The sequence below is a fragment of the Erithacus rubecula genome (assembly GCF_903797595.1).
Source record: "Erithacus rubecula genome assembly, chromosome: 6".
Lineage (NCBI taxonomy): Eukaryota > Metazoa > Chordata > Aves > Passeriformes > Muscicapidae > Erithacus > Erithacus rubecula.
Genome location: NC_136688.1, coordinates 24,873,041 through 24,898,460, shown reverse-complemented (window position 1 = coordinate 24,898,460; position 25,420 = coordinate 24,873,041). Strand labels below are relative to the sequence as shown.

Here is a 25,420-nt window from a genome sequence, read left to right as displayed (position 1 = left end):
CTTTACCTGGAATGAAATTTCTCGGACTAATGGACCTTGTTACTCAAATGACATTTGAATGTAAACTCACATAGAGTTCACCATTGACATGAAAATTCTAACCTTGGACAAACACATAGATTTTATAAATTATTTGTTTTCTACATATACACAGAGTTTAATATAATCCAGTTCAAGTAACTATAGTAGCTTGTTTTTTGCTTAGGGTTCATGTTCTAACATCATGGTATATCTTTAAGTAAGTCTATATTTAACTAACTGTCCTGAGAGAGGACTTTTTCCTCATCAAATTTGAGATCTTCACTAGGAATGCAAAAGATCAGATAACTATTTTGTGAAGTTATTTGCTTTCTCAGCTCAAAAAGCCTCTCATACAATAGTCTTCACTACAACATTTTTTACTTTTTATAAATCAAGTCCCTTATATATGCATGAATGGATTCATGTAAATACAAAAGATTTAACTATCCTTCATTTCTACTTTACAGGTATCCTGCTGTTTACATTCCTAGACTGCAAGATTAAAAGAATATTTTGTTTGTTCACGTTTTGACACTGGCTGAAAATGTGTCACAGCTTTCCAATACTTCCAAATGAGACAGAAAGACACAGTAAGTACAAGATGGAATGTCTGGATGAGCAGCAGCTTAAAATCTACTGCAGTTTTGTTCTGTGTACAGAGCTGACACCTTCTAGCCCCCAGGAGCACTGGCTCTTGGGAAAGCAGCACAAGGAGTCATTTGCAAAGCTCTGCAAAGGGTCAGAGGTTTCAGTACTGTCATGTGTGACTGTGAAGGGCTGAGCAGAAAAGGCATTTCAGGAAGTGACCAGTGACAAAATGAAGTGACACCATCACCCCACCCTTCCAAAGGAACCCAAGTCTGTGGCTCCCAGCACAGAGGGAGTTCTACACTTCCCTTAGGCACGAAGGAAAACAAACGCCATTTTTATCAGCAGGATGAGCCTATCACTGAGCCACAGGTTAGCATGACTTTTTTGGCATAATGAGTCTGAATTTTATGGGAACCAATGACATACCTGGATTCACCAACTACTCCACACATTCTCACTCCTAAAAGCCTTTTCTTTCATTATTACAGCTAGTGTGCATCCAAAACCAGTCTCACCTGAAAGCGTGGATACTTTTCGAATCAAACCATCTCGTTTGCGTGTCAGTAACGTCTTCTGGCCAATAAACTTATCTGCCTGATCTGTCAGTCCTTGGATTTCTTCAAAGGCCTAAAATGGTATCAGGGAACTGATTTTTAAAGTGACACACAAAATAATAATAATTTTTCTTCACAAAAACCTTTACAAAATCTATTTTTAAATTTCTGTAATCCTGAGAAAACAGGATTGAGAGAAAGCATGTGAAGTACCATGAACATCAGCTTTCCCTAAATGCCGGTTGAAGAGTGATAATCACCTTGTTTGCCCTTCCTCCAAAGATCAGCAAAAAAAAAAGACTTTTATCCTCCAGTTTCTAGGTACAGCTGATAAACATAATTACATATCTATCACTCATGTTTAGTTTACTGTCACTTACATCTTTACAATTAGGCTTTTAATGTCTGTATAATGCCTAGTGGAATGCTATCTTCTCAAGCATTAAAAAAGTAAGCCTTCAATGGATTTAAAATTTTCCTTATGTACACAGTAAACCACTAAAGAATTAAGACATAACATTCCATGATTCACAAAGAACACAAGGGGAGGGCCAATCCAAAAATATATGTACATGCCATCAAGACTAAGATTCTTGAAATACAGATTCTTTCAGGTATTGTTTTGTTCTAGAGAGTCCTGCAGAGATGACAGAAGTCTCTATACTGGGACTCAACTGCAGAGTTCATACTAGCGTAATAACTCTGTCCAGATTAAACAATTTTCCTCTTCACTTAAGCTCCAAAATACCTACTTGCTTGAGAATGTAGCATTTGGAGACCTTGGGAAGGTTCAGCAGCCCCAAAGCTTTCTTCAACTTGTCAAAGAGGCCTCTCATTTCATTCCGTCGCCGACGTTCATTTGCCGTGTGTGTCTGGCGGTAATGAGCAAAGGCTTCTGCCTGGGACTTCAGCTTTCTTTTCCAGGTCTGATGCTTCTGGGGGAGCAACCAGATTGACTAGTTTAAGTAAAGAAGGCCAGGTAATGGCAGACAATGTTGAAATGCATGAGAGATTTACAGCCTTTCTACAGACACCTGAAGATTCCATGTCATGCTATCCTGCTACTATGCCTCCCTGAAAGTTCAGAATCAGAAGCACACACAGTAAGAAATGAGATGTTGACTGAAGAAGTGACGAACATAATCACATCAACCCTAACAGAAAAGAGCATGAGTCCCTTCAGTTCATAAGCTTTTACTTTTTGCAACACAAGGCTACTTAGATAAAATCACAGCATTACAACAAAATCACGTTATGTTTGAGCCAAGTATTTTTTGTTTGCTTGTCAAGAAAGTCTACAAATTAATTAAATAATTACATCAAATACAAGAGACTTGAATTCCCTGAAGGTAAAGTAGTTTGATTTCCATTTTCTTTCAAAGGTTCATATGGGTTGGTGCCAAAGAGACATTGTAAGTCAGAATGTGAAAGACGGCATTCCAGACATACACCAACACAAAGAATGCGGCCAAGAGCCTCTGGTTTTGAATTTAAGTTTCTAAAAAGACTGCCAGACAATAAGCAAAATTACTGATCTCCACAGATTTAAAAGTTTGTTATGCAATCATTACTCTTTCAAGTTTTGTACAACTATGCTATTTATTTAATGGGGAAATAATTAACGCAGGTTTTTAGATAATTTTAGGTCTGCTTCAAACCCTGGAGCATCAGTGGAAAGACTCCTCAGATTTAGTCATAGTATTTCTGAGCCTGCTGGCCTAGGAGAAATCTGAAGACTTGTCTCCTGAAACCTGGCTCTTGAGAGGCATTTTGCCTTCACAGGCAGATTTGAGGACAGTACAGCTGCAACTGCTCCTGTGCCGGCTGTGGGTTCCTGTCAAGGGAAGGCTTTACAACGTAAATTCAGGGGCAGAGAGGAGGACACACGGAAAAGGTGAGGCAGACAGAGCATCCTGGAGCCCCTCTCTGTCTCAGGCAAAGGCACACATCCCATTCTGCTCCAATAGCCAAGATATACACCAGGTTCCCACAGCACTCAAAGCCCCACCCCACCACAGCAGGAAGCTCTAGAGATGACATCAAGTATATCACAGACAGTTATGCACAGAGAAACTGGCTTCAGAGCCTCCCAAAAATACAGCACAAGATTCTGAAGGACTGCAGTGAGTCTTGGTTTGAAAGGTTTCTGTGGTATCTTTAACTTGCCTAAACACACAGTTAAACTTCTGTTTTCAGAAATGCTTCATCCAATGCTGTGCCTATGTAATTCTACATACTGTCTTCCTTCTTCTTCAATACATGAAAATTTTGCTCATTTTTTATTTTAAGTGTGCTGTAAAAATTATTCATGCCAAGAATACAAAACCTAAGCAGATGCAGTCATAAATAAAAGGCACATTTTCCTCCCATAGCAAAAGCTGAATCTGAAACCCACTGATGCCAGCACCAGCCCTTTCACCTTAACGAGATTTGGACTAAGCAAATCCCCCCAGCATATTTGCTTTCTTGCATTTAATCACAAGTATCTGCAAGGCAGATAAATCACATTAAGAGCTGCATGTGAGATGAAAGTTTATCTTTAAAATGGAGGTGTGATACTAAAAGGAAAGAGGAGAGCAAACATATACCTTTGAATGTTTTTCTGATAATGTTTCATCCGAAGAATTAGGAGGATGGTATCTGGAAGAAAGGTAAAAAGTTTTTCCCAATGCTACTTATCTCATACACTCTATCCTCATTAACTACATTCCAACAGTCTAGAATTGCTCATTTTTATGCCTTGAAATTAACTCTTCTCGTGTAACTGCATAAAAGTAGGATACTGTTGAGGTTTCTCAAGAAAGTGAGAGTCTCCAACACCATCATCCTGGAAATAACCGAGCTATTCTGAACGTTGTGAAATTATCTCAGAGCACAAGAGACAAACTATTTCTATATTTCAAACTATATGCAAAGAGAATAAAATCAGCTTGTGACTGTTATCTGCATAAAGCATCTTTTAAAATTATATTTTGGTTGTTTTTAATAAACACAGATTAAATATAGATGGCAGAGCAATTCCTCCCCCCAAGAACCACCAAAGTCCTCATATTTATTAGTATCCTAATATATAATAACAGCAGCTTCCTCATATCTCAGGAGCTGCAACAAAACAAAGAAAACACATATTTGAAAACAAGTTTTACAAAACATGACATCTGTTTTTCTCTCTCACTGGAAGATCTTCAAAATTTAAAGCAAAGTCACAATCTAAAGATAAAAGCTGAGCTGTTATCCTTAAAGGGGAAGTAAAAAGAGGTAACTATCTGGTAGACATACAATAGCACCAAACAGTTTTTTCAGTTTCTAAAAAATATTCTTCAAACAAAAAGAACTATAGATGCAATGTTCCCCATTGTTTTGTTTGATGCAACTGAGAAACAGCTACAACTATCATTACATTCCTCAAGTAAGCCATGTTTTTATTTTGCCTTTGTCATCATAAATGCAAGGGCAGCAACAGTAACCAACAGTAAACCAAACAAAAAAATTAAGCCAAGCTATCCAACCATGGCAGACTGTATGTCAAAAAGAAAATACTTTCTTTGCTGTGCCAATGGTCCGAAAGACAAATATTTCATTTATAGGGTCAGGGATTAACCTAATGACTGTTCATGCCCAGAAGCCCACCAGCAAGAACAAAGCAAGCTTGCAAAATCACATTTAAAACAAAGACAACCCTGCTAATTTTCACTTTGCAGGAGGGGAGGCTATTCACTCATTCATTTTACATTACAAGATACATCCCCATAGACTAGTTAGAGGTGGCTAAGACACTTTGAAACTACTCTTAGCGCTGCCAGCACCATTCTCACAGACACTGGGATGTGCCAGTGCTGAGGAAGGTACAACAGAAGCCCTGCTTTCTCTTGTCACCACATTACACCTGTTGTTGAGTGGGATGACCCGGTGCCAGCCCAGCAGCAGGATCCACACTGCGTGCAGTGCTCCCCAGGGGTGCTTACTTCTGGTCGGAGGGTTCGATATGAGCAGCTGTGGCCTTCAGACGGGCAATGTTAATCTTCTCTGAAAGCTCCTCCACGGTCTCAATGTCCACCTGCTCGTCATCCTCTCTGTATTCACACGCATCCTGGAACAGGTTTTGTTTTGTTTTTTTAAAATGAGTATCTACTCAGCATTAGCGCTCAGGCCAAAACAGTTTCACTTCAGTCTCAAATGAGATTACATTATAACATTTCGAACCATCAGGGAATCAACATCTCCAGCTACACTGGCCAATGAACAGGGCTAAGCAGGGGGTTACTTTAACTGTCACCTCCAGGAATTCCTCCCACTGGCAACTCTGTAAAATGCATTTTGGTAAGGACACAGCCCATCTCTATAGTTTATGTTCTTATTATGGGTGAGAGAAAAGCTTTCACAGGGCAGAGTTTTCCTGCCTGTGTTTTCAAGTAAGATTAAACTGCCTTTACAACCTACTACCATATTCTTGTTAATGTTTTTTTAAACAGAATTTAAAGTAGTTACCACCTTAGTAATGGTCTCTCATACCTAAGACAGCAAAAGTCAGAATATCATACAGTCAGATTTCTTTGGATCACATAGTAAACTGCTTACATGATGAAGAGTAAGATTTTGGCTCTTGCCAAAATGTTGCCTAATCATTTAAAATATTTATTATATTCTGAAGAGTATGTTTTCTCCATGCTTGTCTGACCAAGAAAACTTGCTACTTTGTGAAAGAGAGAGATAAGGAACAACTGCAGTCCTGAAGCAATGACAAGAGTTAAACATCAATCTTGTGGCCATCTGTAAGTCCAAGTGATACCCCACTCCCAAGAAAATATGCCTACTCAACCAATTTTTTGGTATTACAGTTTTTAGTGAAGTTTTTTTACATTATAATCTTTGGTCTGATTATAGAATAAAGAACTCTTTCTCCTTAAGCAAGAAAACGTAATTACACTTCCATTCTCTACCCTATTTCACCCAATTCTCTGAACTACCCTGACTAAACAATACCTATTCAAACAAAGACACTATTTAAATCACAGAACTACTGAACAGATACTGCCATTACATTGAAAATAAGCATGTACAAGAGGTAGTGGCAACACGATCTCTCTCTTTATACAAAGAGCACTTCACATTCTTGCATGCTCTCCTGGGTCATTCATAAATCCACCATTATGCTGAAGGCCTCCTGATACCTTTTCTAAGCTTTTCCACTCCATACAGCACCATTTCTTTGACCCTTACGTGCAAGAGATGCATACTGGTTTTGTTCAGCAGGCAGGACTACCCTGTCTTAACTACATTTGGACATTACATTGCAGGATACATGGTCAGGCAGGTACTTGAAAAAAGATGCTACAATCCAGAGAGTAAGAGGAAAAGCATCCCAGGAAATTAGCTTACCATAGAAACATTGCTGTCATAAAGTTTTCAAGTGCTGGTAAGTTATACTGCACTAATCAAAGGGTTGAGAGCAATTATCCAGACTAGAGCTGCTCTAGACCTGAAACATTCTGCATGCTAACATATTAGAAAAATGGTGTTCAAAACCCAGTATGTGGCATCCTTTTAATGAAAGATGGACAAAAAAACCACTCATGTAAAAAACTCCACTGCCCACCAAGAAATGAACATCTTTAAGTTTACACATTCTGAATGGGGACATATGAAAAACAGAAGTAATTAATTTTTTTCATTCTTACATCTAGCAACAAAGAAAAAAAATGCTTTTGGTTGGTTAATCTCCCCTCTCTACCCTGAATTCTTAGCAATAGGAAAAATATCACAATCATGAAGATCAGCAGAAGTAAGTAGATCTGACATTAAGAACAGCTACTCCTACAGAAGTACTGCCAACCTGCCATAGGCTGAACCTTATCCATAGCCCAGCATGATTCTTGAAGATGCTTGTGGAAGCCCTACTTTTCTAGCATCAGCATCCATACTTCTTTCAGTCTTTCCAAACTACTTCCTGTAGTTACATAAATTCTACATGCTGTTGAGTAGAGTATCTTATGGAATAAAGACACTAGAGGAGCAATGCCACTTACAACAGAGTTCTGAAGTTGTTATGGAAATGACAGCACTTTTCCCTCTCTGCATTTCAGTTTCTGCCTGTTTCTTGCTTGTTTCTAAGTCCTCTCCTCTGATTTTTGTCTGTTCCTGGCAGCCTAAACGCTTACTGCTGTTACCTAAAGCACAAATTGCCTCATAGTAGAGGATCCTCAAGGGACAGGGAGGAGGTTAGATGACAGTGAATGTCATTATACATTACCCAAGTAAATGTGCAATTTCTTGAGCTGCCTTCTATGCTACAATGACTGCAGGTTTCACACATGGTCTGAACTAAAAGCTGACAATATGCAAGAGATTGTTAGAATTTATATTGTCCACAAAATGTATCACTTGAACTTTGCATTAAACTTACCATTTTATAATAATTGATAACAGTCCTTATCATTTCAATGTTTGTCTCAGGAAAAGAATGATAGAAAAACACTTTTAAACAACACTCACAATGCAGTATCCTGCCAGACACAGAAGCTGTGTTTAGAGTAGTAAGGGACTCTTATCTGTAGCATTACAATACCAAACAACCCCTGGCATAGTCTTGGCTTACACCAACAAGTACTGTGAACAATTGGGAGCCAGAGTCAGTGACTTAGCCCAGGCCAAGCAGTCCTTCTCAGCAGGAACTCTGTGTGCAATCATCATGCCTTGGAGAACAAGAGCTTAACATCACCTCCCAAAACACTGCACTTGAATTTGTACAGACAGCAACTCCTGATACTCATTAGTCTGCTTCTACAGATATTCCCAGAAGGCTTTATTCATATCACCAAACCCACAATGATTAACCATCCTCAGTCTCTTCTGATGTTACTCAGGACAGGAAATGCAAAAGGGCTAAGATATCATCTCAGGAACCTCCTGTTGAGCACAGGAGACTAGAAAAATATCTGTCAAGGACACAAAGTCAGCACAAGGTAAGAAGGTAATCAGAAGGGCATTGATGTCCACAACTAAGAACAATTAACCAGTATGAAAAAATGTGTTAAAAAATAAACAGTAATAGCTACTGCATGTAGGCAGCAATCTTCCTGACTCTGGAAGTTCTCTAAGGTTTTAAATGGACATTTGCTGAGCAACCAAAACCTGTCCACATTCCAAACCAGTACAAGAGGTGTCTTAAGTATTTCCACTAAACAAAACTATTAGTGGACATGCATGTACTCTTTGCTTCTTTGTTTCCACTAGTTTAATAAAGTAGATAAACATCCTCTACTAGCCTGCTTACATGATCTGACTTCATCCAGTCTGACAAAAAATACCAGTGCAGCCTGTCTTGTAAGCACTACAATGAAGAGAAGAGTACATCCCAGTGAAAAACACCACATTTAAAACCAAAACTGATTGCTCCATTAGGCACTGACACGCTAACTCAACTTGCCAGCAACAAAGATTAACAAATCCAAAATCCAGACAGGTTCTATGGTCCTCTGAGATCTCATTGCTCAGCTTTACTGGTCTAGAATCAAGGGTAGCTTACTGTATTCGTGTGAGTTTGCAGTGAAGACACGCCCTTAGATGGCTTTCTAAGGCTTATTGATCAAAACAATATGCTTCCTCCAAAACAAACATTTCTTATAATCTCTAATATTACCCTTTTGCTTTATTAACCATTTGCAGGATGAAAGAAAACAGTTTTCAAACATCAACCTTGATAAAAGACTACTCTGTGACCTAGACACTATTGTTAGTTTACCAACAAATTACTAAGACTACCATGTCTGCAAAGTTTATCTGGCATCAGGAGTGAATTAACAGTGGTTCTCAAAACTTGATGATAACTCTGCTCAAGTTATTACAGGATACAAGATGTATGAAACTGCCATCACCCAGCTGAAGACAAGACAGCAACAATTCAGTTTTCAACCTAAAAGAACTTACAAAAATAACATCTGTATTTAGTTTTCTCACCTTCATGCAGCTGAGATGCTACCATCTTGCCTGAGAACAGCAAGCTGGAATATGAACTGATTAGTCAGTTTTTCTGGACGTTGAAGAGATTCTCTACAAGCCAGAGCTGTTCACTTGGCTATTATGGAATAATAGAATATCCTGACTTAGAAGAGAACCCGTAAGGCTCACTGAAGTCCATCTCTTGGCCCTGCACAGCACCATTCCCAAGAATGACTCCATGTGCCTGAGAGCATTGTCCAAACTCTTCTTGAACTCTGTCAGGTTGGTGCTGTGACCACTTTCCAGTGCCCACTCATCCTCTGGGTGAAAACCCTTTTTTAATATGCAGCCTGAATCTCCCCTGTCACTACTTCATGCCATTCCCTAGGGTTCTGTCACTGGTTATCACAGAGAAGAGATCAGGGCCTGCCCCTCCTTTCCCCTCACCTCCTCACTCCCATAAGGCCTTTCACTACCCTCACAGCTCTCCTTTGGATGCTTTCCAATACCTTAGTGTCCATTTTATATTGTAGCATCCAAAACTGTCCCCAGCACTTGAGGTAAGGCCACTCTGGCTCAGTGCACAGCAGAGCAGGACAATCCCTCCCCTGCCTGGCTGTGATGCTGTGCCTGATGCCCCCAGGACAGGGCTGACCCTCCTGGCTGCCAGGGCACTCCTGACTCACATCCAGCTTGTCACAGATCAGCACTCCCCAGGTCCCTTTCCATGGCACTGCTCTCCAGCCCCTCATTCTCCAGGCTGTTTGTACACCCAGGGCTGCCCTGTCCCAGGTGCAGAATTTGGCACCTGCCCTTGTTAAACTTCACAGGGTTGGTCTCTCTGCAGGGCCTCTCTACCTTTGAGAGTCAATAGCTCCTCTGAGTTTGCATCTCAGGCAAACTTACATAGTATCCCTTCCAGTCCTGCCTCCAAGTCATTTATGAAGCTGCTGAAGAGCACAGGGCTGAGGATGGAGCCCTGCAGAACCCCACTAATGACCAGTCACCAGTCTGAAGTCACCTCATTTGCTATAACCCTTCACACCTGACCCGTGAGCCAGTTGCTCACCCATCACTTGATGTGTTTATCCTGCTGAGTGCTGGACATTTTGTCCAGAAGGATCCTGTGAGAGACAGTATCAAAAGCTTTACTGAAATCCAAAAAGATTCAATCAACTGGCTTCCACTGATCAGCTAGCTGGGTAACCTTGGGGACATTCCAAACTCGTTCCCCAAGCAGTCTGAAGTCTGCTCTCCTCATATCCAGGGCTGAAATCTTGCTGGCACTCTTCCTCCTGTCACCAGAGAGTTGAGCTAGATTCTTTTATGGCTGCTGTGGCCAGGACAGCAGCCAATTGCCATTTCACTCACAGGGCCCTCTCTGTTACCAAGCAGCAGCTCAAGGAGGGAACCTTTCCTAGCTGCCTCCTGTAGCACCAGCACCAAGAAGTTACTGCCCGGTGTTTCAGGAATCCTCTAGACCTGTTTGTATCAAAGAACTCTAGTTTGATTTTCAACTGTGAGAGGACTACATGAACACAAAAGGCTAAAAGAATTCTGTCCTGAAGACACGAACATTATCTCTCCTATTTTTAATTTGTTTGTTCTTCAACTCTTCTCCAGTTTAACCTATTTCCACTTGTAGCTTATCCCAAGAAAAGGCTTAGTTCATGTGTCCATTTGACTGATTTATGAAACAACAGCTTCATAATTTTAAGTAAGAAGTTTCTTAAGTCATATAGTGGTATGTAAGAAGCAAAAGGAATTATACAATGGATTATTTTAATTTTTGGGTTAAATTTGAATGGAATTTTATGAGCATTAAAATCAAAGTGTATCTCAGCTACACTAACCACAAAGTTTTACTTATTCTGTGACTTTTGAAGCCATTTGCTTTCTATCAAAAAAGGAACGACAGCTCTCACATACTATTTAAATCTCAAATATTATTTTAAGTTAATAATTTAACTTAAAAACAGAATTTATGGACGGATTCAAATATTCCTACCAGAAATAAATGTTAACTAAGGCTACAAAAACTAAATGGAAGAAAACATCTTAAAATAACAGAAATACTATATTGGCCACCACATTTTTGGATCATTCAGTCACATTACAAGTAAGCAAATCATCTGAGTAAATACTGGAGGAAGACAACCTGCAACAGTTCTATTACAGACTGCTCAATATAACTCCTGTTATCTGAAAAACAGGCAATTTCTACAAGGCCACTACACTGCTACCTAAAAAAAAGCATTCATCTAAGGGATAAAAGACATTTCCACTTGAACCCTGATTTACACTTCCTAAAGAAATCACAGTCCAGAACACAAACATCATACTCTTCTCTTTGAAATCCATAGGTTATGACATGTTAGTTGGCCAACTAAAAAAAAATAAAAAAATAAATAAAAACAATACTTTCATAAATAGTTAAATGCTTACCACTTTTTCAACATCTACTTCCTCTTCACTTGGGAAGTCAGAAGCACCATCCAGCATCTCGTCAGCAGAATCATCAGTTTTTTCATCCTCCTCTTCCTCCTCCTCATCCTCCTCTTCATCATCTTCCATATCATCAGCAGTTATATCAATAGTGGGCATGTAACCCTTTTTGTGTGCTGTCTGTTCTGGCGCTGTCAGGAACTCACTTTTCTCTGATGTATCAGCTTTATTATCCACTTCACCTCTATTTTCTAAAGGGGGCACAATGCTAGATATTTTGCTCCAAGAACTGTTAACATGTGTTAGAATATCATGGCCCTCTTTCATTTCTTCAAGAGACTCACAAGCACCTTGTTCTTTGCTGTTACTGCCTTCCTGCCTAGCTATGCTTCCTTTGCCTTCCTCTGAATCGACTCTATGCTCATCTCCTGAAGTATTATCCTGTTCTTTAGCACAACCAATTTCAGATCTACTTCTTGTTTTCTCTTCTATGTTTTCCACTTCTTTAGAGCCCTTGTACTCCCTCCCTTCCACATCTGGCTGTGCAGCATCGCCCTGGAATTCCTGTTTGTTCTCAAACAGTTCAGTATCTCTTTGTTCCTCCTTGATCTTCAGCTGTATATCTTGCTCTTGTTGACTATGCAACTGCCCAGAACTTGCTCTGTTGTCCTCCTCCTTCTGTGTCTGAGCATCTTCTTCCTCCTCTTTTATTGGTTTCTTCTCTTCAGCATGTGTTTGCTCTGTCCCATGGTTCTTCAACTGGGCAGTCTCCTGATTCTCAAGACTCTGTGAATGTGCATTATCCACAAGAGCAACTGAAGACTCATCTGATGACCCACAAAGGGTTTCAGAGTTAGCTGAAACTGCCTCCACAGCAGTTTCAAAACTGACAGAATCCTCTGTTTCTTCAGAAGCTCCTCTTTCTTCCTCATCATTTGGCTTCTCACTGATGTACGAATGGTCAGACGATACGACATCTACAGAAACATCATGCTGGGAAGAAAAGCTGTCGTCACAAGAACTCTCTAGCACCTTTAAGTTCTTCTCTACTACCTCTAATGTAGTGGAATTTTTATCATTGCTAAGTGTGACTGGGTCAGATGCTGACTCTTCAGCAGCATTTGCCTGGTTAATTGACAACTCATTTTCTTCTTGCTTTGCATCTGGCACTGTGACATCAGACTCTGTAACTTCCGTGTCACCTGAGCATGGAGCCTTCTCATTCTCCTTCTGCTGAGCAGCACCTGAGTCCTCTTTCTTGCATATTTTCCTGTAATCCTTCTTCATCTGAAGAGATGCAAAATGATGAAGAATAGAGTTTGGCACAGTCTTCTGTCCTGGGAGCTGAAGTAAAGCGAAACTTCCAGACTGCAAAGGTATGAGATTGGCGGTGGTGGCTGGCAGAGCACCCGAGCTGCAGGTTATTTTAGACTCGGAAGCTGTTTGGTTTGTGACACTGCCGGCAGCAGAGGAAGAGATCCTCAGAGTCAGAGTGCCTGCCTGTGACACAAAACTTGTTACTGAAGGAAGAAGAGAAGATGCTTGAGTGGCTGGGTTGGATGGGGGAGATAACTTGGGTACTGCAGTTTGTACAGCTGAATTTGAGACAGGAGAAGTGGAAGACACAGAGGAAGTAGGAGAAACAGGCGACTCTGGAGGCTTGGAAGGTGCAGGCAACCGGATCCCTACAACAGATCCTGTGAGGAAAACAAAACATCAACTGAGACTTCCTCAAAGCAACTGCTGTCTTCTAGTTTTAGTATTTAATGCTGTACCAGAAGCACTCTCAAGGATCATAATGGAATCAGGTGTTTGACCACAATTTTTCAGTGGAAAAGCTGATCCTGCATAAAGACACATAAACTTGAATTTTTTTAAACTAACACCCCAATAAATGAATTGGCCACTCTAAAACTAACAGACTTAATGTTAAGTTCTAGCATTAAACTTTTTGATCAAAAAGGACATAGCATTGAAAGTCCTGCATTTTACATTTACTTTCCCATTTTACATTTACTGGAAAACAAGAAAATTGGGGTTTTTAAAAACACAAAAGTTAAAAAAAGCACCTTATTTTAATTTTTTTTTCTCTCAGAAAAAGATTTCCAAAGAGAAGAAACTATGTCAAAATTACATAATTATACCACCATCTTTTTCACCTTTTATGAAGCATTTCAGCATTCTGCAGCATTTCAACACTCCATGCACAAGGAAGAAAAATATTACCACTGGCAACTAGCTTGTCTTGGTCAGCAAGAGTCTCAAAACAGAAAGAAATTAAATAAACTTGTTGACTGATTCTTTACTACACCTCATGCTGAAACCTCAACTAAAGCTCAGCATTGTTTACTCTCCTCCCCAATTTTATCTACTGTGCTTGCTTCCACTTTCCCTTCCACCCCACTCTATCTCCCTCTCTTTGAGATGTGTTTTGATACAGGGAGAACAGAAGCAAAGGTCCTACTACATACCCAACATGCAATTTCTAACTTTTCCAACCCTGTCTTCAACTGTATACTAGAGTAATAGCTGAAAGTCACACTTATTTTTCTTCTTACACACTTAAGGAGAAAAAAACCTGGCAATTTTGTACTGCAATGTAACATTTCATCTGAATATCATATGTAAACACCCCAACCAACCTGAAAACCTAACAAAAACAGAGCAGCACATCCAATGAAACACGGGTAACAGCTCATTCTTTTTAAGAGAATCTTCAAGAAGAATTGTTTCTGAATCACCAGATCGAGTCTTTTAAGTTGTGACAGTACAATAGACATGGCTCTACTACCACACATACACATAGGCTCCTTTACTTGCTGCACAGAGCTTCCAAATTTTGTTGACTTAGATATTAACTGCACTTTCAGAGTATTATACATGTGATATTTAAGTTGCATTGCATCTGAATAATGACACTAAGTTCTTCAGCTACTCACTCAGAACCAAATTACTCTGTACAATCACTTTCAGCAGGTGAAAGCATCACAGGGACATTGATCTCACTGCTCCTTTCTGAGTAACACACTGGTCAGTCCCAAAAGCAGCACTGGCCTTGGTACCTGGATTGCGGAGCATCACTGGCTGCACGCTGGGCTGGGCGCCGGCAGCTCGAACCTGCTGCAGGGGAACAAGCTGAATGATCTGCCCATTGGGATGTCGGAACAGGTTCACAGCCCCAGGGCTCCTGAGAGGCTGAAGGACCATCCTCTGCCTCTGAGCCACCTGCGTGTTGTTCAGCGGCCGCAGAGCAGAAGGTGTCTGGTGCACTGGAATCAGCAGCAACCGAGGCCCAACACGTTTGTCTGTTCCAGGAGCTATCTTTGGGGGAGTCTTACTTGCAGCTTGTGGAACAGCATCTTCTGAAATTAAAAAAAGACACTTTAAGAGACTGCCTACAAATCAGGCATTATTCTTAATAAACACAAGTGCAAATATTTTGGAAATAACTGCATCTCTTAAATTTATTTGAAGGCAAGTTTTCTTCTCTTTTTATTCACAGAATGCATGGAAACAACCAAGTCAGAACAGTTTTGGCTTTTTCTGTGTAGTTCCACTAACATTTTTCAACCGTGACACAGGACTGTAATTCCGTACCTAAGTCCTGAGCTCTGTGCCAACATGAAATTCTAGTTACAGCTGTGCTATACATTTCTATTGGTCAAGGGATGGTGTGAGGATTCCAGCTCACTTCATAGCAGTCACTGACCAGATAGTTACATTTTTTCCTTTTGCTACCAGCTCAGGCTGAAATACAAGAAGTAACTTAAGAGACAACATTTCTTATCCTGTTTAGGAAATGGGGCAAGGCAAGTGAGTCCATATTTAAATTGAAATTAAACTGTATTATAGCTATGGAAAGAAGCAGAACTTAAAAAACAAGTGTTTGCAGTAAGAACCCAAAGCACCTAAGTGTTACCTCTTTTCGGATTCTGTGGAGGACTTGAATTAACTCCTGATAGTATCACTGGAACAGAGACAGCAGAGGAAGTCAGTGTGGTCACCACAGGTGTAGCTGCTGCAGCTGTTGTCAGTACAACCGTGGAAGTGGATGTTGTGGCAACAGCACAAGTAACAGTTGGTGGTGTTACTACAGTTTTTGGCAATGTAGTTGCTACTGCTTCGACAATCCCTGTTGTTTTTGTTGTGCTCACAGTAGCACTAGAAGAGGTGGATGGAGTAGTACAGGTGCTGATTCCAGGTGTTGCAGGAGCAGCTGTGACTGCAATTGCAGGAGGAGAGCAGGGAGGTTCACCAGCTTTTGTCTGGCTAGGAGTGGTCACAGTAGATGCTGCTACACTGGTACTTTCCACAGTAACTGGAGAAGTGGTGGTGGCTGCAGTGACCCCAGGACAGGCTGTGCACAAAGCTGGAGATGGCACTGAAGGAACCACGGGAGCAATAACTGTGATGGGTGCGGGCTTGATACTGAGAAACTGTCGCCCTGAGGCAGCCTGGCGTGTGCCTGCTCCAGGAATCTTCTGCTGCAGAGTTCCCGCTTTGTTTATCACAAACTGGGCAAACACACCACCAGGTGAGGGTCGGGCAGCTGCAAACAAAAACTTGCTGGTCAAAATTTTAACAGATTTCCTCTTTGCCTTTCATGAGGTGCTACCACTGTAATTTCAGCATGAATTTGAGCCACCTTTTCCTATGTACCTTGTAATTAAATAAAAACCTTTACGGCAGTCCTGGATATGCCTTACATGTTAGAAAGACCTCTGTATACCTACAGGTGAATGCAACAGCACAGAGATCATGGAGCAAGACCAACACTGCAGTTATCTATGCAAACAGCATTTTTAAGCCAGACTTTGCCAGAACTGGTATCTTTTACCTAAATCACATATGCAGCAATGACTTCGCCCATCAATGAAACACAATCAGCTCTTTCACACTGCATAAACACACAAAACAACAAGTTTTATTACAGGACAAGAAAAACAACAAACCCATTTGCATGGCAATGAAAATTTAGGCAGAAAGAAACAAAATCATCAATCAGAAACTAAAGTTTTTCCAGGACACAGGTAACATCCTTTTCCCTTGCAAAGCTTCTTCAGGTCTTTATTTAAAGTGTGCAATTATGTGGACGAGTACTAGATTTCTCTTTTTAAACTCATGCAAAATGTAATAGTTAAGGGCAACTTCCTCTCTTGCCACACTGGGGTAACCATTTTGGTACCAGCTCAGATACACAAATAACTCATGAATCTTCCAATCATTTTTTAAATTTTAAACCCAAAGTGCTGACTAAATCCAACCCTGTTTAGCTTGTGAGATCCAATGAGATTAGAGGCTGGCGTGGTTATTGGCTGCACACCTGTTGTTTCACTAATCCAGATTTGAACCATCTTGTCTTTCACACATGTGCTTCACACATCTTCGGTGGTCACAAGAATTATGAATGCATTATCAGCAGAAAAATCTAGCAGTGAAGGACCACATATTAGTGATACTTTAATCATTTTAAGTTAATCTGTGTTTGATGAAAAGCAATCAAAAACAATAGTAATGAAACTCCAAACAAAAATCCCATTTAATATTTGGAGAGTCTCCATCTACTCACGTCTCTTGAAAATACTCTCTAGTAGCATTACCAAAATAACTACTAGTCAACATCTGTAATCTTACTCTGAAGTCAAAATAAAACTTTCTGCGTTGAAGTGGTTATTTATTGCAGAGGCATCTTAGGTAGGCAATGCAGCCAAAGGCAGCATGCACTGTTGCACAGAAATCAACATTAATGCTGTATACACTCACTCTGTACTTCAGCTTCACGCAATTTAAAACACAGTAATAAGTTCCAACCTACCTATCTCTCTCTGTGCTGGGACATGGGTTTTCAGAGTCGTCACAGTGGGGGTTGAAGTAGTGCTGGTGGAAGATGTAGTTTTAGGAGCTGATGTGGTGGGCCCCTGGACTGATGGTATCCCAGAAGCAGGAGCTTTAGCACTGGGTGCTACCTTGGAGATCACAGTACTGAGGGCTGCGATATCAAGTACTGTGGACTGCAGCCTGCCTGTGATATAAGCTGCTAGCCGATTGGCAGGATGTAATGCCCCCATCTGTCCCAAAAGCAGTTTGGCCTGAGGATACCTTTTATCATTAACCTGAAAAAAGGGGAAAAGGGAAACTTTGTGAAAAGAACGCTAATTCACCACTTCTGGAGAAGTGTTTCATTCCATGGGACTTCTAAATATCCTTTTCAAAGAAACATTGCAATTCCAAATGGGAATTCCTAATTTCCTTATTGCCCAGGACAACTTTGAACAACTCTTATTTTATCTTTGTCATGCTGATTTTAAATACTGATCAGACTCTCACATAAAACCAGAGAGGTCCAAGGAACATATGAAATCACTGAAACTAGATAAGAGTGAAGCTAGCACCTGTTTTTCCTGTCCCATGCTTATGTCGTAGTCCTGAATAAAAGTAAGGTCCCTAACTGAGGGACAATTTTGGACAAAGTTCTCAAACCTTATCAAGACCTTGCATCACAAAAGAAAGAATACTGATGACATATACATTGAGACAAAACTCTAAAGAGCTTGTAAAATCTGCATCAACTTTTTCCTTATCCACACCTTTGTTTGATACCGTAATTAAGGCATGCTGAGTTCACTAACTTCAAATTCCAAGTTTTAGTGGTAATGGACTGCATAGGAAAAAAACAGAAGATCTTGCTTTATGCCTAGTGGACAACAGGAAGTTTTGGTATGTAGCATTTTGCTTTGATAGTGTTTCATCTGCTTCTAAAAGCCAAACGTATTTAAGACACTACTAAATAGTAGTTTTTACTGATCAAGTTTTACTGAAGGTAAGAAATCTCCTAATCTTTTTCTCTCCACTAGCTTCACTTTCTGAGGGTGTCATATCTGCAAAGTATCACGAAAACATATTTTACTCTCATTTTCTAATTCATATGATTTTCCTCAAAGTGGTTTTAACTGCAAATAGCTATGATGGAAAAAGATCGTCATCCTACCCAGTAGCTCCTACTACTAATTCTTAACCATGTCAGCAACATAAAACTACAGGGAAAAGACCCTTTGAATATAGAATTATGAAATCTCTTGATGAAAAACATATTCTATAAGGAGGATTCAGGCTGTTTGTGAAGATTAACAGTAAGCTGTAGCAAAAAGCATTTTAATGTTTACATTTTCATTTTTAAGTTTTGTCCCAGTGTATACTTCCCCAAAAAATAGTATTTCTGTGGACTCGCAGAATCACTCATTTAGAAGTATTATGTGTCAAATGCACCTTCAGGGGGTCTTACAAAAAATTAAAAAGATCTTGAAAGAGATTCTGCACTTGGGTCAACAAGACCCAAATTGTCAAAAAGACAAGTTAAACCATCAGATTTCAGGATTCCAATCAGATTTCCTGTAAATCTTGAAAGGGACACGCTTACAGAGATGGATGCCACTAGACAGCAAGAACTCTTGTCTGGACAATGAAAGACATTAAAGAGTGTTCTCCCATTCAAGGAGTTCTGGTATAGTACTGGATGAAACTGCATCTAATCTCCACGGTAAAGGCAGAGGGACCCACCTGAATCAAGCCCGAGGGGCTCATATTAGCTTTGCATTTGTAGACAACCAGCTTTCCTGCAGGAGAAACCCCTGCATAAAAAGGCAAGCCTTTGCCCCCATGCAGCTTCTCCCGCAGTTTGTCCACTGGGTCTGCCCGCATGACCTTTACATTTTCTGAGTTATTGCATGATGCCACTGCGCTATCAGGAGGCTCCAAGACAGGGATCTCAGGCTTCTCGTCCTTGTCCTGGTAGGACGGCACTGAAATTTTCACTCTGGAGGAGCAGACAGAAGGATGGTTCTCATCCTGGGCCTTGTATTCCGAAGCCAATTCAATAATGAAGCTACCCACTTCAAGGCACTGTGGTGCATTACTGTTGATATGCTGTGATAAGATGGTCAAAATCCTATCGTGATCTTCCTCCAAGTTGCAGTCAGAGATAATCTCGATAAGTTTGGTTGGTTCACCTTGAGTGGTGTGATGAACATAGGAGGTGGAGAAAGAGTCCCCCTCACTACGGGAAGAACACCAGCTTTTCTCTGAGAAAGAATTGAAATAGGTTTCTGCAATACTATGGCATTTTAAGCACCTGGATAGTCAAACAATTCCATTCTGCCCACACCTCCACCCTCAGCTCAGCTGCAGGCCAACAGCAAGTAAAAGAACTGTTCAAAGCATCAATTGCCCTTGCAGAGCTCCACAAACAAAAACTCACTGCAAACTAATGTAATTATTTCTCATGGTTCAATCCCTGCAGCCATACCACGTCAGGTTGTATCCCATTGCATCACAAGCTAAACAAAGCTGGGTTGTTTCAATACATGGGTGAAAGTTCTCCAAACACATCAACACAATAGAAAGCAACACTGGTTACTCAAGAGATGGCACTTTTCTCCTTGAGTCAGAAAAAGCATCTGTGTCCTACAATGGCATGAGGGGACACGCCACTAGCAGAACTGTCTTTTGCAGAAGATGTGTAAACAGAAGCGTGACCTTTTGTTGTTATTAAACTGTCCCTTTTTGCAAAACTGTAAGGATGTTGAGCCCTGTGTCCTGGCAATTTTAATTTCACCTACCAATGCACCAGCATTTTCAACTGATTGTATTATTTTTCCATTCCCATCCTTAAATGTAGCATGCAGTTTTGTATATGTTAAACAGTAAAAAAATCAGCTCAAAAAGGCAGATATGGTTGATTAGTGGACGACACAATGCCTCTAGTATATGTCTAATTCAAGGCTTGTAACGTGATTTGGGTGCTTCAGACTGAAAGAGAATATGAATGTCTAGCCTATTTCTTCATGAGCTAGAAACTCAAACCCAGTACCGCTAACATGGCAGAACTTCAATCTTTCAATTTGAACTAAACAAATTCAACATCAAACAATTCCAAACAAAGCACTCCTTGTCACATCCAGTTCATGAAGAACATGAGGATCCCATCCCTCCCAGTACTATTTGGATATTTAATTCTTCAGTAACTACAAAGTGATAGTAAAGGAAAAAAGTGAGAAAAAAAAATACCCAGACAAAGCAAAACCATTCATCTCCATTCTTTCCAAGCATCTACCATATGTCTTCAAGACAAGTCTGCTGTGCAGTTTTATATTTTATTGCCAAACAAGCTACTGGCATCATTTTACACTTAGAGCAGCAGCAAGCACTGGATATTTAGTCTGCTGTACCTCCATGTGCCTCCCCCAGCTGCTAAGGAAACAGGAAACTATGCATGTTGTAAGATTTTTATTAACAACTATAACAACTCCCCCAGCAAACACACTTGTGTTTTATCAGTAGCTACGTTTTTTTTTTTAAGAAATACCACAAATACATGTAACTACCAAGAAGTGAAATTATACTCCAGACTCAAACCTTACCTCTTGATTTATTAGTGTCTTTGTCTACCTCACAGCTTGCCTTCTCAGCAGACGGAAGCTCTGGTTCATGCTCCTGCTGGAGGAAAGAAAGGCAAGAAAATATTGACCCTACACATCTCTACATCTCTGACCCTACACTTCCACACTAAAAATTACAGCACAAAATAACTACTTTATCCCAAATCACAGAAATATGCTGTGTTTGACAGTGTTACAGGCTTCATCTTAGAAGGGCTCTATTAATGATGAACATTTAAGTCTTACATAATAATGCACTTGTGACAGCCAGGAATTTCCCCAGACAAGACAATGTATATCATAGTAAGAGGGTAAGTTTACCAGCACTGCAGTGATTCAGGCTTCACCTTCCACAGCCCTATCACCCACAAAATGCAAGTCAAGCCCTCATGTCATAAAGGAGTTTCTAGAGAAAAAATTGCTTCAACATTTTCCATATTTCTGCCTATACAGTTCTATACTACACACTAGTTACAGTGTGACTTCTTACCTTTATACTGCAACTCTGTAAATCACATTTGTCTTTTTGCTGCTTTTTCTCCTCTCTCCTGTGTTGATAGGCTCGCACCCTTGCACAAGTCATTAAACTTTCAAAGTACAAGTAGACAGGACCCTTGTCCTCCTCTCGAATCTATAAAAAAAAGAAAAGAGACAAACCCCTCTTTTTTCTGTTCTGGATGCATATCACAAAACAGCTTTGCTTTCTAAAAGCACTTCAACATAAATACTTCAATAGTAAGGGTCAAAAGAAAAGTCTAGCATTTAAAGCTAGATCTGCTTTTCCAGTACCATCACAAAGCCACCACCAGCTCCCTGAAATTCAAACACATTCAGATATTTTTCTAAGTGAAGAAACAAATCTTAAGTGTCATGCACTGTTTAACATTATCTGATATACAGAACTACACTCTATGGCTGTTTTATCCTCTACTGCTGCAGTTACTTTTGTCTGATACTAAGGGGAGGAGAGACACAAAGCCAAATTCTTAGAACACTGGCAGTGAAACCTCAAGAAAGAACAAAACCCCCCCCCAGAACTACACTGAACACTCTGTGTTTGTACCCCAACATCTTTTGCAAGTAATTCATACTTAGACATGTAAGTATGTAGCATTATGTAGCTAATAATTTTTATAAACATTTTAGGACTAAAAATAATTTTTACAAAAATAGCACATATTACTGTATTTTTAAATGAGGCTATCAGTGAATCATAATCACCTTCCACCATCTCTGCACTGTTACAGTAAATTCCCAACAGAAGATGGCATAGTAAACATCTCTACACAATCAATCCATCCTAGCTTATCAACACACCTACAGGCAGTCAGTCCTAAGCTTTCACCTCAAACTTCTCTAAAATTGCTTAGTACAGAAGCTTTTGGCAGCATTTGTTTTAATTTTCAGTACAAGGAAAAACATGCATCTCTTTTTTTCTCTTACCACTGGATTTGGTTTAGGAGTGTACACTCTGCCTGGTTTTGTTCCACTGGAAGATTTGTTCTTACTAGGAACCAAGACCTCTGGGTTGGGCAGTACCACAGATCTAACTGGTTCAATAACAGATGGTGTTGGGACATAAATTGGCTCTGGATCTACTTCACCTTCCACTTTCACCCACAATGGACAATTCCTAACAGGTTGTTCTGGCTCTGAGTCACAGATAGCTGAAAAAAAGAGAAAAAACAAAAAATACTTACAAATAAAATGCCACCTAACAGCAGTAACAGATTTTTTTGTTTGAGTTTGTGGTCTAGCCATGCAGCAATCACTAGTCCAAATTGCCAGAAAATACTACTGGTTCTTTTTCTTGCCTCAAATTCTAGTCAAAAGTGACTGGGATTTGTCTAAAAGGAAGAAGAAATGAAAATAAAAAGGTTTCCACACTAATCTTCATTTCTCACTTTTACTGTGATAGAAAATCTGCAAAACCACAGAAAATTAGTGACCTCCACTGATGCTGCATACCAACAAATGGCAAAACACAAAAGAAATCCTAGACCTGTATATGGAAGAATGAATTTATTCCAGTAGAATACCACAGAATACTTTTTTTTAGCTATTGCTAAAAGTATTGTTAGGAAGAAACTGAAAATTCATGAGCAGTTTCTACCAATTTAGTTTTCTGAGCAAACCTTAGGCCAGATCTGAAATTACCATAAATAACTATATTTTCAAGGAAGACCATGAACTCTACAGCTATATACAGCAACTGAAACTGCAGCTCCAGATCCTGGCTTGTTTACAGGGAAAGATAACAGCACTGTAACATTACCAACAATGACAGCAGTAATTATCCCATATCCATAAAGACATTAGGAGAGTTGAACAAGAGTTTAAACTACCAAGAAGAAACTATGATAATTTGGTGCAATAAATAACTACATAGTGCCCAAAATGCTGATCATGTAAGAAAGAAAATAAAAAAGAAAAGAAAGAGTGTCATTTCCTGCAAGTAAGCAGGATGCAGGATTTGGAAATGGCATCACTAGTACATCCTAACAAAAACTGCCCACCAAGTTTGGTAATTTGCTGTAAGTAATCTCCACCAATACTCACTGTATTCCACCCTTTTTCTCTTCTTCCTATCTTTCTGCTTCATCTCCTCAGTGTCCCCATCACCCTCTTCTTCCACATCCTCATCCTCTTGCTGCTGTCCTTGTGTTCCGAACAGCACAAGATTCCCACGCACAGCCTTTTTCATCATTTTCTTATGTTTTGATCCTCCTTTCACCAGCAAGACCCTTCTCTTGAGGCAGGTACACCCAAACATGCAGTCTGGCCTGCGGCAGTGGGTAGGCTGACGTTTCTCCTGTGCCAGACTGGCACATATGCAACCCAGTCGGCAGAAATCATTGTTGCAAGGAGGTGCTCGTCGTCTTATTATCTTGTGGATAGGTTTGCTTTTAAGAGATGCCTAAAAAAAAAAGGTTTAAAGAATAATAAACTTCAGATTTTAGTAAGAGAAATATTATAGCAAAATTAAATCAAGCATATGCAAAATTGCTACTCAAAGTTCATTTAGAAAACCCCACGAGATACATTGTTTACATATAAAAATTTGTCCTCTATACCACAAAAACCCCAAAAACCCAAGTGAAACAGAGTTTGGATTCGAAGTCCTTTGAGAGGCAACTGGAGACAGCAAAACCATCCTGGTAATAAGCAGAAAGTGAAAAAGCAAAAGTTATCATGTGACAACCAGGTAACATAACCAGGATTTTCTTGCACTTAGCTCAACTGAAGATATAAAAATGAAAATGGCAAGGAAATGCAGTTGCTGAATAACAATTGTATTAACCCAAATATTAATGGTGAGAATTTGAAATTTAGATTATTAATAATTTGTATCAATATGCTATTATCACAATTGGCTTTTTCTCATACTGCTAAGTTAGCACTATTAAAGTTTCATTGCAAAGACTACATCACAAAAGAATCTCAGGCTTTATCATGACCCTTAACAGCTTCAGTCCTATTTTCTGCATCTCTATGCAACATCCGTAAGTGGGCAGATTAAAAAGAACAACCGTACAGAAAAGAAAGAAACTATTACAGATGTACCTGAGCTGTGAGCAAGGTTGCCAAAGAGATGTCTGCTCGCTCTTCTGTAATATAGGTCCGTGGTTTCCCATCCCAGAGAGCACAGTCTTCCAAGTCCATTAACTTCACTTGGGATTTAGACAAACCTGGTGGACGAGGTGCTTGGTGATGCTGTGGTGCTTGACGCAAACTGATGTGTTTTGGAAACGTGTTTTCATCCACAGTTGGCAGCACAAACCCATCTGCTTGGTTACTCAAGCTGCTAGCAGATTTAGCAGCCTTTTCCCCTGACACTGATGAGTTCTGTTTCTGCTGTGCAGGAAAAGGTGAAGGTAAAATGGGTTTGTAAGATGATTTTCCTCTACTCTGTCTGGCTTGGCTCTTTGTTTTCCTAGAGGTAGATGATGGAGGAGCAGGCTTCAATGTGTAAGATGTTGATGGAATTACAGTGGACTGTTTCTTTAAAACACTGTCCAGTGTTCGAACATAGCTAGTGCTCTTAGTGGGAAGTTGATATACCACAGGGGAAGTGGGAGTGTTAGAAGAGAATCCCATACTTGTTTCCATCAATTTCCCTTCATTTTCCAGGTACTCATCCAGCTTGTCACTACAAAATGCTGAGCGATTCTTCAATGAACCTTCAGAACTGCCACCTAAACAAATGAACAGTACTTTAATTCCTGGAGTTAAATCTTACAATAACCAATATGGCAGGATAGGTAAATACATCTCTAAAAAAACACGCTCTTGTACAAGAACTGTATATAGTACAGACACACCATATATAGTTCATTCTGAAATACAACCAGCAGCCTGCACATCTGTTTTTGTGGAGATCTTACATGTGTATTTGTGATGGGCTGGCCTTGGCTGGATTCCAACTGCCCAACAAAC

At 39.9% G+C, this 25,420-nt stretch overlaps 1 protein-coding gene across 15 annotated transcripts in view; it reads right to left on the bottom strand.

Annotated features, from left to right (window-relative positions):
* Positions 1-25,420, bottom strand: part of MGA (MAX dimerization protein MGA) — a 57,761-nt gene that overhangs the window by 7,464 nt on the left and 24,877 nt on the right. For 9 of the 15 annotated variants that reach the window (XM_079309254.1, XM_079309257.1, XM_079309253.1 and 6 more), the window contains 14 exons: positions 24,548-25,179; positions 23,543-23,900; positions 22,427-22,650; positions 21,474-21,614; positions 20,966-21,041; positions 19,107-19,627; positions 17,365-17,662; positions 15,469-16,098; positions 14,612-14,911; positions 11,550-13,246; positions 5,132-5,256; positions 3,755-3,806; positions 1,919-2,101; positions 1,128-1,239 (listed from right to left, as the gene is read on the bottom strand). In XM_079309254.1, the coding sequence (XP_079165380.1) occupies positions 1,128-1,239; positions 1,919-2,101; positions 3,755-3,806; positions 5,132-5,256; positions 11,550-13,246; positions 14,612-14,911; positions 15,469-16,098; positions 17,365-17,662; positions 19,107-19,627; positions 20,966-21,041; positions 21,474-21,614; positions 22,427-22,650; positions 23,543-23,900; positions 24,548-25,179 (5,349 nt within the window). The remainder of the gene's footprint in view (positions 1-1,127; positions 1,240-1,918; positions 2,102-3,754; positions 3,807-5,131; positions 5,257-11,549; positions 13,247-14,611; positions 14,912-15,468; positions 16,099-17,364; positions 17,663-19,106; positions 19,628-20,965; positions 21,042-21,473; positions 21,615-22,426; positions 22,651-23,542; positions 23,901-24,547; positions 25,180-25,420) is intronic. The other 6 variants (XM_079309260.1, XM_079309247.1, XM_079309249.1 and 3 more) reach the window with 6 other exon arrangements.